This window comes from Malaclemys terrapin, chromosome 4 (assembly GCF_027887155.1).
Source record: "Malaclemys terrapin pileata isolate rMalTer1 chromosome 4, rMalTer1.hap1, whole genome shotgun sequence".
Classification (NCBI taxonomy): Eukaryota; Metazoa; Chordata; order Testudines; family Emydidae; genus Malaclemys; species Malaclemys terrapin.
The window spans coordinates 31,594,937-31,610,845 of record NC_071508.1 but is presented as its reverse complement, the minus strand read 5'-3'; the positions used below and the strand labels follow the sequence as shown (position 1 = coordinate 31,610,845).

At 45.9% G+C, this 15,909-nt stretch overlaps 1 protein-coding gene across 3 annotated transcripts in view; it reads right to left on the bottom strand.

The window, feature by feature from the left end:
* Window positions 1-15,909, bottom strand: part of KDM2A (lysine demethylase 2A) — an 85,513-nt gene that overhangs the window by 23,759 nt on the left and 45,845 nt on the right. For all 3 annotated transcript variants that reach the window (XM_054025718.1, XM_054025719.1, XM_054025720.1), the window contains 8 exons: window positions 14,348-14,426; window positions 11,924-11,970; window positions 11,298-11,476; window positions 9,624-9,730; window positions 8,845-8,938; window positions 4,427-4,580; window positions 1,590-1,705; window positions 474-600 (listed from right to left, as the gene is read on the bottom strand). In XM_054025718.1, the coding sequence (XP_053881693.1) occupies window positions 474-600; window positions 1,590-1,705; window positions 4,427-4,580; window positions 8,845-8,938; window positions 9,624-9,730; window positions 11,298-11,476; window positions 11,924-11,970; window positions 14,348-14,426 (903 nt within the window). The remainder of the gene's footprint in view (window positions 1-473; window positions 601-1,589; window positions 1,706-4,426; window positions 4,581-8,844; window positions 8,939-9,623; window positions 9,731-11,297; window positions 11,477-11,923; window positions 11,971-14,347; window positions 14,427-15,909) is intronic.

Below are 15,909 nucleotides of genomic sequence, written 5' to 3'. Positions count from 1 at the left end.
AAACTCACAGACATAGCAACTTAATCTAGCACACCATGAGGTTCTAGGCCACGGGAAATATTTTCCGCATCATCAGCTGGAGCCGACCCTTGACCACAGCAGCAGGGACTGCATCGCCCCTTTCCAATTCACTAGAAGCTGCACGTCACTACACTGTGCACTTACATGGTGACAACTTGGGCTAGATTATCTGCAGCCCTTTCGAGCAAAGATGGCGGGCTAGCACTTCATGGGGTAAAGGAAAGCTCCAGGACAAACTGCTGCTTTTGACTCATTGATAAAACCATACCTCCTAATCCTATTTGCCCTCTCCCCACGGATTCCCTTAAACACAGGAAAGATAGGAAGTGTGAAATTTAAGGAAGTGAATCTTCTGAATGCCCACTCCACCCTGATGTATTGGCAGTGAGGGAAGTGGAAGAAACTCCTCCAGTATGACAAGGAAGAGATGGGGGCCAAGCAGCTGTTCTTACCCATGTTGAGTGATTCCTTCTGGAAGTCCTTGGTCAGGTGGGAGTGGCTGGTGATGCAGTAAACATAGCGTTCCAGCACATACCAACACATCTCATAGTAGAAGGGGTAGCGAAACTTATTTGGGACCTGTCATGGGGTGAAAGAGGCAAGACAGAGCCAAGGGAAGAGATCAGTTACACTCAATAGGAAAGCACAGAGATGGCACTCCAAGCACAGCGATCTTGGTCCCAGAATGAGCCTCTTGTGGGAGGTGGGAATTGCAAGTACATGGAACAGCCTATACAGGGAGTGCTTCCAGCATCCCGACGTTTCGTCTCACGGTCGGAAGCTACCCACAGGCAGTTCAGGCATAGCTCACTCCCAGGCCATTCACATTTTATTCTTGTTTAGGGTCACAGATCTGTGCTACATTTAACATCGAACAAACTCCCCGCATTATTGCAGGGATAGTAGCAAGGCAAGCACACTACACAACATCTTAGCTGTGAGTACCATGCTTTGACCTCAACCTAAAATCTAACTAAGTTGCATGTTCTGAAGGATGCTTAAGAGAAGGGAAGGCTATTGCCAATAAGAGTCTGCGTAGTGCTTTTGCAGCTTCATGTTAGGAGCTGTGAGCTACGCCTGGCAAGTCTTGAACCCAATTCACAGCAGTTAACTGGTGGGGATGCATCAGCCTGCAGATCCAAGCACTCTCACTCAAGGTCACAAGAGGCCTTTGGCCTCAATAACCCTCTCTGCCTGGTCAAAACTTGCATAAGATTCCAAAGCAGCAGAGGAAGGAAAATGAAAATGCAAAAGCACCACATTTGAGCAACTCCAGTGACAAGTAATCTTCCTTTTCCTATGAAGAAAGGCTTGGAGAGCCCCACACTCAGATTCACTGTATCCAATTCCCTGCTCCCCCTGGTTCTCCCCAACCTGGAGCTGGATTAGAACCAGTGCCCTAGAAGTTAATACCCCACATCTCAAACCAGTCAGTCCTCCCATTTTCTTAGACACAGTAAGCTGGAGACAGATCCTTTTGGAAGCTTGGTAACCTGTATTTCTTCCCTTGCATTGAGGGAGAGTCTCTGATTCAGAGGTTGCCTTCAGGGCCTCCTGATGGTCCTTACCCGTGTGCGGTCTTCAATGTTGTAGATCCGTAGCTGCATGGGGATGTTGAAGCTGTGCAGGAAGTTGCCCCCGAAAACCAAAGTGTCAGTGGGAGTGTACACAGCATGGATCCAACCTGTCAGAGTAAGACAGTAAGCAATGATCTTAAGTTGCAGTGGTGGAGGTCTAGGTTGGATATTAGGAAAAACTATTTCACTAGGAGAGTGGCGAAGCACTGGAATGGGTTACCTAGGGGGGTTTTTAAGGCCCGGCTTGACAAAACCCTGGCTGGGATGGGGTTGGTCCTGCTCTGAGCAGGGGGTTGGACTAGATGACCTGCTGAGGTCTCTTCCAACCCTGATATTCTATGATTCTATGAAATGGAGAGTTCATAGACTAGCTCTGTCTAACAAATGCATGGTTGAAGCATCCTCACACACACCAAGGATGTGGATAGTGTGTGCCTGGCGGTGCTAATCCCAATCTTAGCTGCTCCAGCCACCCCAACTCATGTATGTCTAAAATTTCTCATTTGTCACTCACTTCTTTACCTCCAACAGCACTTTCTCTCCTTTTTCTACTTCTTCCTCGCATATTAGTCAGATTAAACTCTTTGGGGCAGAGCCTGTCTGTATCTGCATGGCACCTAGCACACTTGTGGTCTCAAAGAAATAGCAGGCAGTCTACCTCATCCATCTAGAAATTAAAGTGTTTCTGATCACACTAGATTCTCCAATAGGATGTGATCTTGGTCATAGGTTTCCTCGGCTTGGATAGCTCGATAGCTGCCTTTAACCAATTCACTCCAGTGAAAGTTTGCAGTTCTCTGTTTTGCATGCAGGCCAGTTATAATAGACTAAGTCAAACAGGTCAGTGCCTTGAGAAAAAGCAGAGATGGGGTATGCACTGTTTACTAAACCAGAAGATCTAGAATGCACAGATATGATCGGCAGTGATGCCTTCTAAACAGTGGTCTAATTCCTGATCCTCCCATCTTTTCCAAAGGTGCATGTAATTCTCACTCTTTCATACCATTAGTACTCTTCACTCTCACAACTCTCTCTCCTTGCTGAAGCCTTCCCACAACCAGCAGAGAGAAATTTACTTCTTTCCAAGCTGCGGCAGCCATGGTTCAGGGAAGTATCTATCTCCTTCTTTCCCCATACCTTCCTATCATCCAATCTCTTAGGAAAGCCACCTCTGCAACATTTGTCCCTAACACTCCATATTCCTGCCACTCAGCTCTTTTATTCAGGTATCTTTCAGATCTGTTCTCCTTTAAAAAAAACCTCTCTCACTTACTACTTATTTGTAATCTTTGCTTTCACCAAAGAGGTGTTAGCAATCCTCATCTCTCCATCCACCTCTTACAAACCATGCCCTTGACAAATTTCAGCATGGGTTTCACTGCAACAAGAGCCCTCTGAGACAACTTAGATGCTAGGCATTATGAGCACAGTTGAAAAATCCTGACACGTGGTATTGTCCATTCCTTGCCCGAGGAGGAAGCTGCATATGGTAATTTATGTGCTTTTATTAGTGAAGGCAGGCTAGAGTGTGCCTGGCATTTGGGACAAAGTAGTGACCCCCAGATCCTGCAGGAGTTCCATAGCCTTGGACCAGCTCTTGAGAAAGCTCTCTTGCTCAAACAAGCTTTGCCTTACAGTAGACCATTCTATTTGCCAGCACAACCCAGTTGACTGTTAATTTTCAAGACATACCAGACTCAAAATCATTAAGAGTCTTGAAGATAAGTGTTCAGATCTATAGATTCCACAAGGATCAACTCCTATCTTCTGCTTTATCTACCTTTTCTGAGTTCTCTTCACCTTCTCTAACACTTACTTGGATCATATTCAGCGGTATGTTTAAGGACTCTTGACACCTTTCTGTTTATCCTCTGCCTGCCTTGGCAAAGTCAGTCTGAAGCTTTGTTTCAGCTCCCTTTAGCTGAATGTCCCAATGTCTCAAAGGACAGAAGGGTTCCTCTTGGACAGATGGACCAACCTCAAAACCCACTTCTCATTTATTTAGAGCTCTAAAGTGCTTCCACAGTTCCTAGCCCTGGAACCATCCTTGGCTATGAACTCCCTTTTGCCACATGTTTGTTCTACAAGTCACTACACAGTTAGCCCTCAAAGTCTCAAGATCCTCTGACCTTCACTCCTGCAACTCCCATCTCGATGTTTCCAGCTCTCCAGATTCCAGCATCTGCCGGATGCTGCTGCCACCTTCTCACACATACAAAGCAGTGCAGTCACATTACTCATTTCCTAAATACATGCACTCTCCTCCCCCAACCTTTCATTACAGGACACAGGTCAAAACTGTCCTTATTTTAGGAATGTCCATGGAGTTATTATAGCCAACCACACACCCTCCCCCATACTCCCCTACTTTGTTTCCTCTATCAGGACTAGCTTCCATTTTGCACCTCCAATAGTTCCCACCAAGCACCTTCTCTTCAGCTTCTGCCATCTGGAAGAACCTCTCTTTGTCCAGCTCACTTCAAATATTCAGCTGAACACATCTTTCTCCGCTGCCTCTTAATTACTGACCCCTGCTTTGTTCTTTAGATTTAGTATCTAGTTAACTTGGTGATCTATTATGGAAGTTTGTATGAAAGATGATAGAGAGAACAGAGGCATATCCTATTTTCCTCTCTCACAGAGGCTTGCTATCCAGGAAGTTCAGGGAGAAATCACCCTGCTCTGAACTGCCCAAATTTTATGGGTGTCCCCCCCAGAGATTCTTCTCCCCACTGCCTCAGACTTCCTGACCCCTAGCACAGATCATATTCCTTTCAAAGACAAGGACAAATGCACACTTCCAGGGTTCTCCCCCCAGCCCTTTATACCTGAGGGGATGACGAACGTGTAGCCCTGCTTGAGCTCAATTCGTTGACAGTCTGACACTTTGTCACCAAGAAAGATGTCCCCCTGTTTCCCTGACAGCAGCCAATTCTCGTAGAGCTCCAGGTTCTGGGGTGTTGGCGGGATCAGCCAGAAGATCTGCAAGGTTCATTGGGTAGAGATCCTTTAACGGTTGTGGACAAAACTCCCTTCACTCCTTTTCTATTATTTCTTTCAAGCACCAAACATCCAGCTCTTTCCACCCACAATAGGATCCACACAAATGCTGGTTCTAACAGACCCATCAGTAGGCATTCCGTTAGAGATAACAGCAACTAATAAGAGAGGCTTCATATCAGAATGATGTGAAGAGTACTGCAAGCATCCAGGGTATGTGGAAATTCATCACCTTACAGGCAAACCAACGAGACAAGAATACAAAACCCACTGGAAATTCTAGATCCTTAGACACACACAAGATGTATAGTAACGTTTTCTGAAGTGCAGTTCTACTATTGAAAATGCCTAAGATTATTCTATTAGCCTCTGTGTAGCCCTACAGTATACAAAGACGACAACTCCTTCCTGAAAAATGCTACTTTACGCAAAATGATGTTAAGCGAATCCAATTTCCCCATAAGAATTAATGTAAACGGAGTCAGGGTGTTAGGTTCTAGGGAAATTTTTCCAAAATGGCTCATTTTTGTGCGCCTATAATAAACAGCAAGTTGCCTGTTACAATTGAACACCTTGGGATGACTTTCAAAGGCAAAGATGAGAGTAGTGTACCTTTCCGTGGCAGACAGATGCCTTAGCTGCCTTGGGTGTTAGAAGATCTCCCTCTTCCTGTACATGTCAAACTCCATAAAGTGTTGTGCATAATTAAAATAGTTTTTACAAAAAGCTATCACAAATCTTTGGTATCCATGACACTGAGGCCTAGCCTACACTAGAAAGGGTTAAAACCTCCCAAATGAGACAGCTTATACCAGCAAAAAAGTTTTTTTTTTTGCTCATAGAGCCTATAACAGGGGTTGGCAAACTAAGGCCTGCAGGCTGGAGCCGTTTTAAGCCGGCCCGCAAGTCTCAGCATGCGGCTCAGCCTGGGTGCTGGGTTGGGGGCCGCACCACACAGCTCCAGGAAACCACGGCATGGCCCCACTCTGGCTCCTACGCACTCCAATGGCCCCCTCCGGTGCTCCAATGGGAGCTGCAGGGGTGGTGCCTGCAAATGGGGCAGCATGCAGAGCCGCCTGGCTGCGCCTCCACGTAGGAGCTGGAGAAGCGACATGCCACTGCTTCCGGGAGCCGTTTGAGGTAAGCGCCGCTTCGAGCCTGCACCCCTGAGCCTCTCCCCACACCTCAACCCCCTGCCCCTGCCCTGATCCCCCTCCTGCTCTCCAAACCCCTCGATCCCAGCCCGGAGCACCCTCCTACACCCCAAACTCTTCATCCCTAGCCCTCCCCAGAGCCCTCACCTCCTCCCGCACCCCAACCCCAATTTTGTGAATATTCATGGCCCGCCATACAATTTCTATTCCCCGATGTGGCCCTCGGGCCAAGAAGTTCGCCCACCCCTGACCTATACCAAATTCCCTGAATGAAGTAAGCTATACTGGCAAAAGAACTTTGTTGGAATAACTGCATCTACTTTTCTGCTTTTATTAGCGTAGTTGTTTCAGTTAGGGGTGTGATTTTTCCCCATATGTCCTTAACTGACATAGCTATGTCTGCAAAACTTTATAGCTTAGACCTGATCTGAGCCTCTCTTAACCTAAAATATTGTTGAAGAAGTTTTTTGCACTGGTTTAAACTCAAACAGTGCAAATGTGTGTCAAGAATTCTTCAGCACTGTCTACACTAGGGAAAATGGTGTGTTATTAAAACATGATAGCTAACATACGTCCCAGAAGGAAAAAAGTGAACATCATTCTTGCAAGAGTGTTGTAAACAAGACACAAGGAGCAATTGTTCCACTCTATTCCACACTGGTAAGGCCTCAACTGGAACAGAGTGTCCAGTTCTGGACACCACATTTCAGGAAAGATGGATAAATTGAAGCAAGTCCCAAGGAGAGCAACAAAAACGATTAAAGATCTAGTAAACATGAGGAAAGATTGAAAACCTGTAAACAAAAAACTAGTAAACAAAAAAGATTGTTTAGTCTGGTGAAGAGAAGATGGAGGGGGGACATCATAACAATTTTCAAGTACATAAAAGTTTGTTACAAGGAGGAGGGTGAAAAATTGTTCTCATTAACCTCAGAGAATGGGCTTAAATTGCAGCAAGGGAGGTTTAGGTTTCACATTAGGAAATACTTCCTGTCAGGATAGTTGATTCCTAGGCAGTTTTGTCCAGTGCTTTTCTGGAAGCTCCATCACTGGAGGTTTTTAAGAACAGGTCTGACAAACAGCTGTCTAGTTATTACTTAGTCTTGCCTTGAGTGCAGAAGCTTCGACTAGATGACCTATCAAGGTCCCTTCCAGTCCTTACACTTCTGTGATTCCACGTTTTAAGTCCTAGTGTAGACAGGGTAAGATGGTACTTAACACACATCAGGCAGAGTGCTGGCCCAGATGGATCTTGGGTCACACTGGGGCAGACAATTCCTATATGAACCCACAAGGGTTCAGCACAAGAAGCTAACACATGTTAAGTGTTAAGACCAGGCCTGAATCAAGCCAAAGTATAGTTTCAGGACCAGAAAAAACCCAAACATTTAAAAACACTTTCTATGCAAGATGAGTAGACAGGGAGATCTATCATGCTAGGAAGATGTAAGCAGCCACAGATTTGCTACAACACATTATGCAAGAGACTGCAGGAGCTGGGAGATCCAGCTCTCTTTCAGATGTGTCTGATTTCAGCTATCTTAAGTCTGTGGTTCCAGACCTACAATTCCTCTATAGATTGGTGTTGATGTGGTCAGAACTCTGTGGGCTTCTCTGTCCATTTTACCAAGGACTAGATCCTCTATCTCGGAGTTCAGAGTAGCAGCCGTGTTAGTCTGTATCCGCAAAAAGAACAGGAGTACTTGTGGCACCTTAGAGACTAACAAATTTATTAGAGCATAAGCTTTCGTGGACTACAGCCCACTTCTGGGCTGTAGTCCACGAAAGCTTATGCTCTAATAAATTTGTTAGTCTCTAAGGTGCCACAAGTACTCCTGTTCTTATCTCGGAGTACAGACCAGGGATGAGACACAATGATGTTTGTACAGGGAAGAAAACCTGGATTATTCAGAGCAGTTTTATATGCAGGAGTCCATGTAATGCCTATATGTCTTTCAGATATCAATAGCCCAGGAAGGCTTTTCCACATTGAGTTATGCATATAAAATTTTTATGTACTGAAGTTTGTTTATGCTTTATAATATACCTTGAAGATTATGCTTGGGTAGTTTCTTTATTATTATTGTGTTGCGTTGTACCTTTAAGTGTTACAAAAAACTAACATTCTTGTTAATAAAGACAGCACAGTAGAACCTCAGAGTTACGAATTGACCAGTCAACCATACATCTCATTTGGAACCGAAAGTACGCAATCAGGCAGCAGCAGAGAAAAGAAAAAGCAAATACAGTACTGTGTTAAATGTAAACTACTAAAAAATAAAGGGAAAGTTTAAAAAAATTTGATAAGGTAAGGAAACTGTTTCTGTGCTTGTTTTATTGAAATTAAGATGGTTAAAAGCAGCTTTCTTCTTTTGAATAGTAAAATTTCAAAGCTGTACTAAGTCAATGTTCAGTTGTAAACTTTTGAATGAACCACCATAACGTTTTGTACAGAGTTACAAACAACTTTCATTCCCAAGGTGTTCGTAACTTCTGAGGTTCTACTGTAATACAACAACAAATATGAACTGCACAGAAGTCTAAACCAGTGGAAAGTCACATTAGGCTTTCAAAGACATCCCACAACCTTAATTGTAAATCATCAGAAGTCTATTTTACAAAGTTGAGAGACTTAATGCTAACCAATCAGAGATGAGCCAGAGAAATTTGCATCCAAATCCATCCAAGCCTTGACGACAGAGTTGGGTTCAGTTACAAGAAATGGACTAAAGCGGAGAAGCTCAGAGTTGGATAAGGATTTCATATTCAAACCCATCGCCACCCATCCTGAACTCTGATCCTTATACTTTTAACCCATGTGTCACTTTAAGGGTACCTGTTTGCAATTTAAGATCTTTAGACAGCTGCACTTTTGAAAGCACTCCAGTTAGTCTTTAGGAACCCCAGATAGTCTCTACCGCTGGTCCCAGAATGCTGATAGTTATGTCACACCCACCATGGAACAGCATCCCAGTTTAGAGATCAGATCTCCCCTGAAGCACATGGCTTTGTAAATTTAGCTCTACCCTGGTTGCTTTCTAAAGACCAACATAAAACATCTTTAGCAGTCCTCACAGGGGCTGCCCTCATACCTTTCCCCCTCGGTGGATGTGGTACCATACGGAGGTGCCGCCAAAGTCCACATGGAAATCTGTGTAGCAGCCCTTAACACTCATCAGACAGTACCTAGCCAGAGACAGGAAGAAGAGATGAGCAGGATGAAAGTGAGTAGCACATACCTCTGTTTTAAAGCTGTCACTTGTGAAACCCCCAACAGCTGCAGCATACTCAAGGGGTGTGGAGGGGCAAGATGGGGGGGGAGGGGGGTGCAGGGACAAATAGTAGTGTTAGACTCCAGGGAAATGCAGACTGAGCAGCACGTGAGTCTAAATACTACAGTGATAGCAGATTGCTGGCAATGGCAGGAGAGTTCATTTACATCAAGAAATAAAATACACAGGAGGAGCCTTAGCCCAGGCAGGAAAAGGAAGACCTTCCCTCCTCATCCTAAAAGCTCTGGGATTCTAAAAGATCATTGAAGTCTGTCATTGCCTAGTCTTGCTTGCTATGGCAGGACAGTAAATACTTGGCAACTTGTTGAATTGGACATGTTGTATTAGAATGACAAGCCAAGCAAGTTTTACCAAATGCAACAAAGAGGAACTTGTGCAACTGTCCAGAGGCTGGAGGAGTTAACAGCTCTGCTGTTTAAACAGTACCTGGGGGCAGGTATAGAGGGACACAGGCTCCCTCATCTCACCTCAATACCAGGCTGCCTGCCATATTCAGTTTTACTTGCGTGATTGCCTCACCCCCTAGATCCACCAGGAGGAGGAGGAGCTGGGTACATGTGCTTCATGAGGCCACTTACTTTTGCACCTTGGGATACTGCATCTCCAGAATGGCATTTGTAGACTCCGTTTGACTCTCCTTTAGGTGTCTTGGCCACATGTTGTCGACCCAGTCAATCAAATCCACCTGCAACCAGAGAGGAATTAGGCCCAAGTCTCGGTAAGATGGTCCATGGCTCTCTTCGCATGCTTGAGTATTTCTAGGAGGTCCTGTGGCCAATCTGACATCTGCAATGGCCAGGTAACTAACAAACAGGACTACTGAAGTAGAAATACTATTTATGGCTATAGTGAGACTGCCTCCCAGGCATGATCACAGTCACAAGGATGAACAGGTGTCACAGTTCCTAGCCACTTTGCCGCACTGGTACTTCAGGCTTGGGACTGGAATCCAGGATTTCATGCATTCCACAGCTCTGCAGAATCCAGTATGAAGATCACCCTTGCCACAAAACTGTGCTCTGAAATCTAACTTATTTAAGCAAACTGTTCTAATTCTTATAGTTGCATAGGAAATCTTCCAAATGTGAATGAAGAGTACGTAATACACCAGTGTCCGAGTCTGCAGAGAATTGGACACAATAGCTGAGGTATGAACCACTCTGCATTTATCTCAATGGGACCCTGTCCTTAGGTTTAAGAGTTAATTTAGTTGTCAACATTCACTACTCCATATTAACATCATCCTGCTTATGTGCTTCTCTCACATTCCAAACTGTTTTTTACATATTTTCAAGACCCCCTCCCCACACACTGCCTTTACCCAAGCTGCAGAAATCTCCAGTTCCCCCCACCCCCCACTGCAACCTCTACATAGCAATGGGCATTTGTAACACAAGATTCTGAAGCACATGCAAGGTTTAAGAACAGCATAAATAATCTGAACACGGGGATGCTGCCCTGGCTGGGTTATTTTCATATGTTATGCAACAGAAGTATTACTTTGTAGCTTTGCTGGTATTCCCACCTTCTACTTGGCTGCCTGTGCTTTCACTAACAATGGGATTGAGGCTTCCCCCAAGATGCAGGAAGGGGTTCTACCAAGCTTCATAGCAGTTCAGTGCACGCAACTGAACGCAGAAGCAGGCACTGGTTGGAAAACAGACACTGTCTTGTCAAGCAGTGGAACCAGCTAAACAGGATGAGGTTGGGAGTCAGTGACCCAGTCCAGGGACTAAAACTTGGACTAGCCCAAATGCATCCTTTATTCAGACTTGGATGTACGCTACCGTGTATCTGTTCTTGAACCCCTTCCAGCAGAGCAGGTTACTCCGCTGTCTAGTTAACTTCCTCATTAGGAAAGGCTTACATTTCTCTCACCTGCAGGCTGTCTCTCTGTACTGCGGCTTTGCCCCCCCCCGCCTCATTAGCTACAAATAATTCTGCCTCCACAGTGACTGTCTTGAGGATTTAGATAGGATTACTGTGGCCTCCTCTGACAGAATAGCCTACCCATTCCTTTCTGCACTTCTCACCAATTTAGCAAGGTCTGCAATGGCGCAGGTGCTCAAAACTTACATAGAGCTCCAGCTGCTCTTTGGGGTTGGAGAAGGAGCAGCAACCCTGTCTGACCCCATAAGTATTGTAGGGAGGCCTCTGGATGCTCTCTTCTTCAGTACGGAGGGGCCAGGCTCAGTGCTCTACCTTTACCAAAATGAAAGGAAAGGGGGGGAGAAGACAACAACTTTACTGACCGTAGCAGGTCTCTGCACCAGGTTCTCTAGCCTTGTGTGACTGAACTCCAAGCTGATGACGTTATACAATTTCTCCCGCTCCTCCTGTGGGGTCTCATAGTAGCGTGCCCACTGTGCCATGGACATCTCAATGTCCCTTTGTGTGTTCACATCCATGACATCCACCATCCGCCGGCTCCCTGCCAGAGCAAAACAGACATCACTGCTGTGCACAAGGAGCTACTAAGAACAGATAAGCCAGAGCACAAGAGGGGACAAGCCCTTTCTGAGGGATGAACTTGTAAGCACCACCCATCTATGTGCAAGGTCAATCCCTCTCCTGCAGGAGCGTACCAAGGCCCTCGTCCTCATCCACACCAGGGCAACCAGAAACTGTTTAGAGTTTTCTGAACAAAGCCCATGGCTCAGCTACTCCTGGTCACAGACTAGATTTCTGCTCAGGCAGTAAAAATCCTTGATTATTTGGACTGGAGGGGCTGTTAGAACCCAGCCAGCAATGTGTTGAGGGAGCCATAAAGACTGTTGTAGCTCATGGATTCAACAGCCTGAACTAGTTCCCCCACCCCTTCTGAAAGTCACCGTGGCCAGTTACTACCATGCCACAAGGCAGCAGGAGAGACACTTACCTACATACAGTCGCACGTCATTCACACTGAAGTCAGGATCTGGCATCCTGCAAGACAGACACTTAACTAAAACAAATCAGAGTCTCCGCCACAGGCCTCTCTCCCTCCTGTAGCCCTTGGCTTCATATAGGCATCTCAAAGGCTCCATCCCTCCACATTTGCCTTCCTCCCCCCTATAGAACGCTACATGCTTCCCCCTCCACCTATGAGGGCAGCCAAGAAAGCCATGATAGTAGCACACAAACCAATGTGTGCAAACAGATTCTTCTGCAAACAATAAATCCACTCAGGTGCCTCAACAGGCAAACGCTGGGCACAACTGTCACAAGGGGAGTAGTGATAGTTTAGGAATAGGATAAATTGTCACCAGCAAGTACACGCATTGTATAGCGGCTCTAGGAAAAGGTTCAGCCTATACTTGAGAATCACTGGGCACGTCTACACTATGGACACTATAGCCACACAGCTCCACCTATGCCACCATAGCACAGACGCTTCCTATAGCAACCCAAGGGGTTTTCCAGGCGATGTACGTAATCTGTCTCCCCGAGAGGCAGCAGCTAGATCAACAGAAGAATTCTGTCATTAACCCAGGGGTTAGGTTGGCTTAACTACAGTGCTTAGAGGTGTGATTTTTTTCACACCCCTGAGCAATGTAACTAGGTCAAACTAAATTTTAATGTAGAATAAGCCTCAGCTGTCATTTAAAAAAAGTCAAAGTAATGGCCTGTCTATACTGGTGATGGGTATCAGTGTATCTACAGCAATACAAGCTGAACCACACTGACACAGCACATCTACCCTTTGTGTTTGTACCGGTGTAGCTACACTGGCATAAATATCTCCACTGCATGTAGGGCCTAAGTCTCTAGCCCTCATGGTTAAAGAAAACCTTTCAAAGTGTGAACTGAATAAATCAGCAATATATAATACACCAGAGTCACGGTGTTTTATTTACACTGATCCAGTTAAAGTGGTACAACCCCCACTAGGGTGGACTGTTATACCAGTACAAACGGGCTTTCATTGATATAGCTTGTTTCCAGCTTATTCCCAACTATAATAGGTAAAAAAAATAAGTCATCCCCATAACTAGCAGACTCATACCAGTACTAAAAACTGTGCAGACTAGGCCTAAATTTGCAGGGAGTCTGAAACAATAGCTCTGAAGGGTTAACTGTCCCATTCATCTCAAAAAGGGGTTAATTTGAACGCCATCAGCATTAGCTGATCACAGCATATATGGAAAGAGGGATGAGCATGTTAAGCAGATCTGCACAACTGTAAGTGACATCTCACTTGGCACCATGAAAGCACAGCACTTGGGAGTGTATCAGTTAATTCCCTCCACCCAAGTCAGGAAAGAGCCATGCCCAAGGAACCTACCAGAGCTCAGAGCAGGGCATTTGAGCCCCACTAAGGGAGAGCCAAACCCGAGACCTATATAGTGTGCTCATTATCATATTCTGAATGGTCCTAACCTATTGACTAGCCTCTCCCTTTAGCAACTCAGGCAGGCAAGAGCATCTTCACTCCACTGATTGAGCCATTCTTGTAACTCTTCCCAACTCATACTCTCTCAGACAGGGCTCATAAGCCAAGCAACTGTCTTTGTTCTGTGCTGATACAGCGCCTCGTACAATGTGGTCTGGCCTGCTACTGGAGATCCTAGGTGCTGCAGTGATACAAATACAACCACCACCCCAGATGGGCACCCAGTTAGAATGAGTACATACACCTCTACCCCGATATAACGCGGTCCTCGGGAGCCAAAAAAATCTCACTACCTTATAGGTGAGACCGCGTTATATCGGGCCGGTACGGCTTGCCGGACTGGACCAGTCTTCCCCGGTGGTGATTTAAAGGGCCTGGGGCTCCAGCTGCTGTGGGGCGCCCCAGGCCCTTTAAATCACCACCGGAGCTCTGGCAGTGAGGCTCAGGCAGAGATTTAAAGGGCCCGGGGCTCCCCACAGCGGCAGGAGCCTCTGGCTCTTTAAATCACTGCCTGAGCCTGGCTGCCGGAGTCCACATGAATTCGGATATAACCCGGTAAAGCAGCGGGGCTCGGGTGGCATTTTAAAGGGCCCGGCGCTCCCCGCTGCTTTACCACGTTATATTGGAATTTGTGTTATATCACGTCAGGTTCTATCGGGGTAGAGATGTATGTCAAAAGCACGGTAAAAACAAGTTGGACACCGCACCGGGGCAGCTACCAGAATCTGCTTTCCCACAGTTGGACATGGGGGGACAACGAGACTAGATTCTGAACTGGGAACTCTTAGGAGAGCATCCACGGATACAGCTTGGGATAGAAAGACCACCCTCAGGTGGAAAGGCTCTGTCAGACTGCTAGGTTATTTCTCTAGTACAGCCAGTGGCCAGCTAGGCTAGAGTCACCCACCCTCCCATATCCTCAACACTTACTTTATTCCGAGCCCGTCGGAGTTCTTGAAAATCAAAGGGTCTCTCAGGCCACCCCGCTGGATATACTCAACATTGAAGTCTGTCATGAGTGAGAGAGAAGAGGGGATGTATTAAGGGGAAGTTGCCAACCACAGAGATACCAGGGAAGGAGCAGGTAGCATAAAGAATGGAAAGAAGAACTGGGCTTAGCCACCCTCTCCTACAGAATTTCATCTCCAAGCACTGTCCTAATCAGCTGTAGGCAGTCTGCCATAAGCATGGACCAGACAGGCACAAGCAGGCAGGGTATGTGGGCCCCTATAGCTGAGTCAGACAAACAGGGAAAGAGTTTATCATTTCCCGAACAAACTTAATCAAGCAAAAGAGGCCTTAAAGAAACCAGTTAGACTGCCTCCTCCCCGAGGGCTCTGCATCTAGAGCCTAGCTCACATCAGTTGTGTGAGCATCAGGGATCCTAGTTTTCCATGATTAAAAAAAACCACCAAAATTCTCCGATAAAACACACAAAAGTCCACATTTTTCCATGATTAAAATGAAATGCTGAACTTAGTTTCCTTAGCTACAATATATTTAGGTATCAGTTGAACACAAGGTTTTATTGATATATTTACAATTTTTAAGCTGACAGCCTGAGTTCCGCCCATTCTCCTGATTATCTGAATTTGATTATCCGATTTGGGACTGGGGCCAGTTAGATCGGATAATCGGGGTTCCACTATACATGTTTTTATTTTTTCACAGAATATAAAAACTAAAGATTCTCTGTAAAAATGCAAATTCCATGTTTTCCTGTGGCAAATGCATTTCTAGGATCCCCGGTAATCATAGGTAAGGTTAAGATTTTGTCATGGTTATTTTTAGTAAAAGTCATGGACAGGTGAGGGGCAATAAACAAAAATTTGCGGAAGCCATGACTTGTCTGTGACTTTTGCCACTGCAGCACCATGGTTTCCCCTGCCACTGGGTGGCTGGGAGCTGTGGGGATCTCTCCCCTCACCTCCCTGCAAGGCTGTCTCCAGTCACTGGAACCCTGAGGAGGCTGTCGCCTGTTGCTGGAACCTTGCCGGGGCCCCACTGGCTGCTAGCTCCAGTGGCAGACCCAGGGGCTGAAGCAGAAAATGTCAGGGCAGTCTCTGGAAGTCATGGCTTCTGTGACTTCGTGACAATAATGTAGCCTTAATTATAGGTGTCACATGCAAGCTTATATTTGCCCCTCTAACTCTCTCTTTACCCCACCCCACCTAGGTATGCAAAATTAGGAACCTAGCTCCACTCTTACTCAGTATGTTTCAGGTGGAGGTTTGCTAGGGAGAAGCTTCAAAAGCCATTCTTAGGACTGGATTTCCAGCTGCTGGCTCGTTGGCCACAGAGCTGTGAGGGGTAGAGCTGAGACTTCACTTAGCATGTTCCACTCCATCTCCAAGCCACTTAACAGCGCCTATAGCAGGGCTTTTTTGGGGAGGTGGGGTTGAAAGACCATATTTACTCTGCTGCGTGTGCTAGGAAAGCAGAGCAGCTCAGAGAGGAGAAAGAATCAAGACAGATAGCAAGGGGGAACAAGG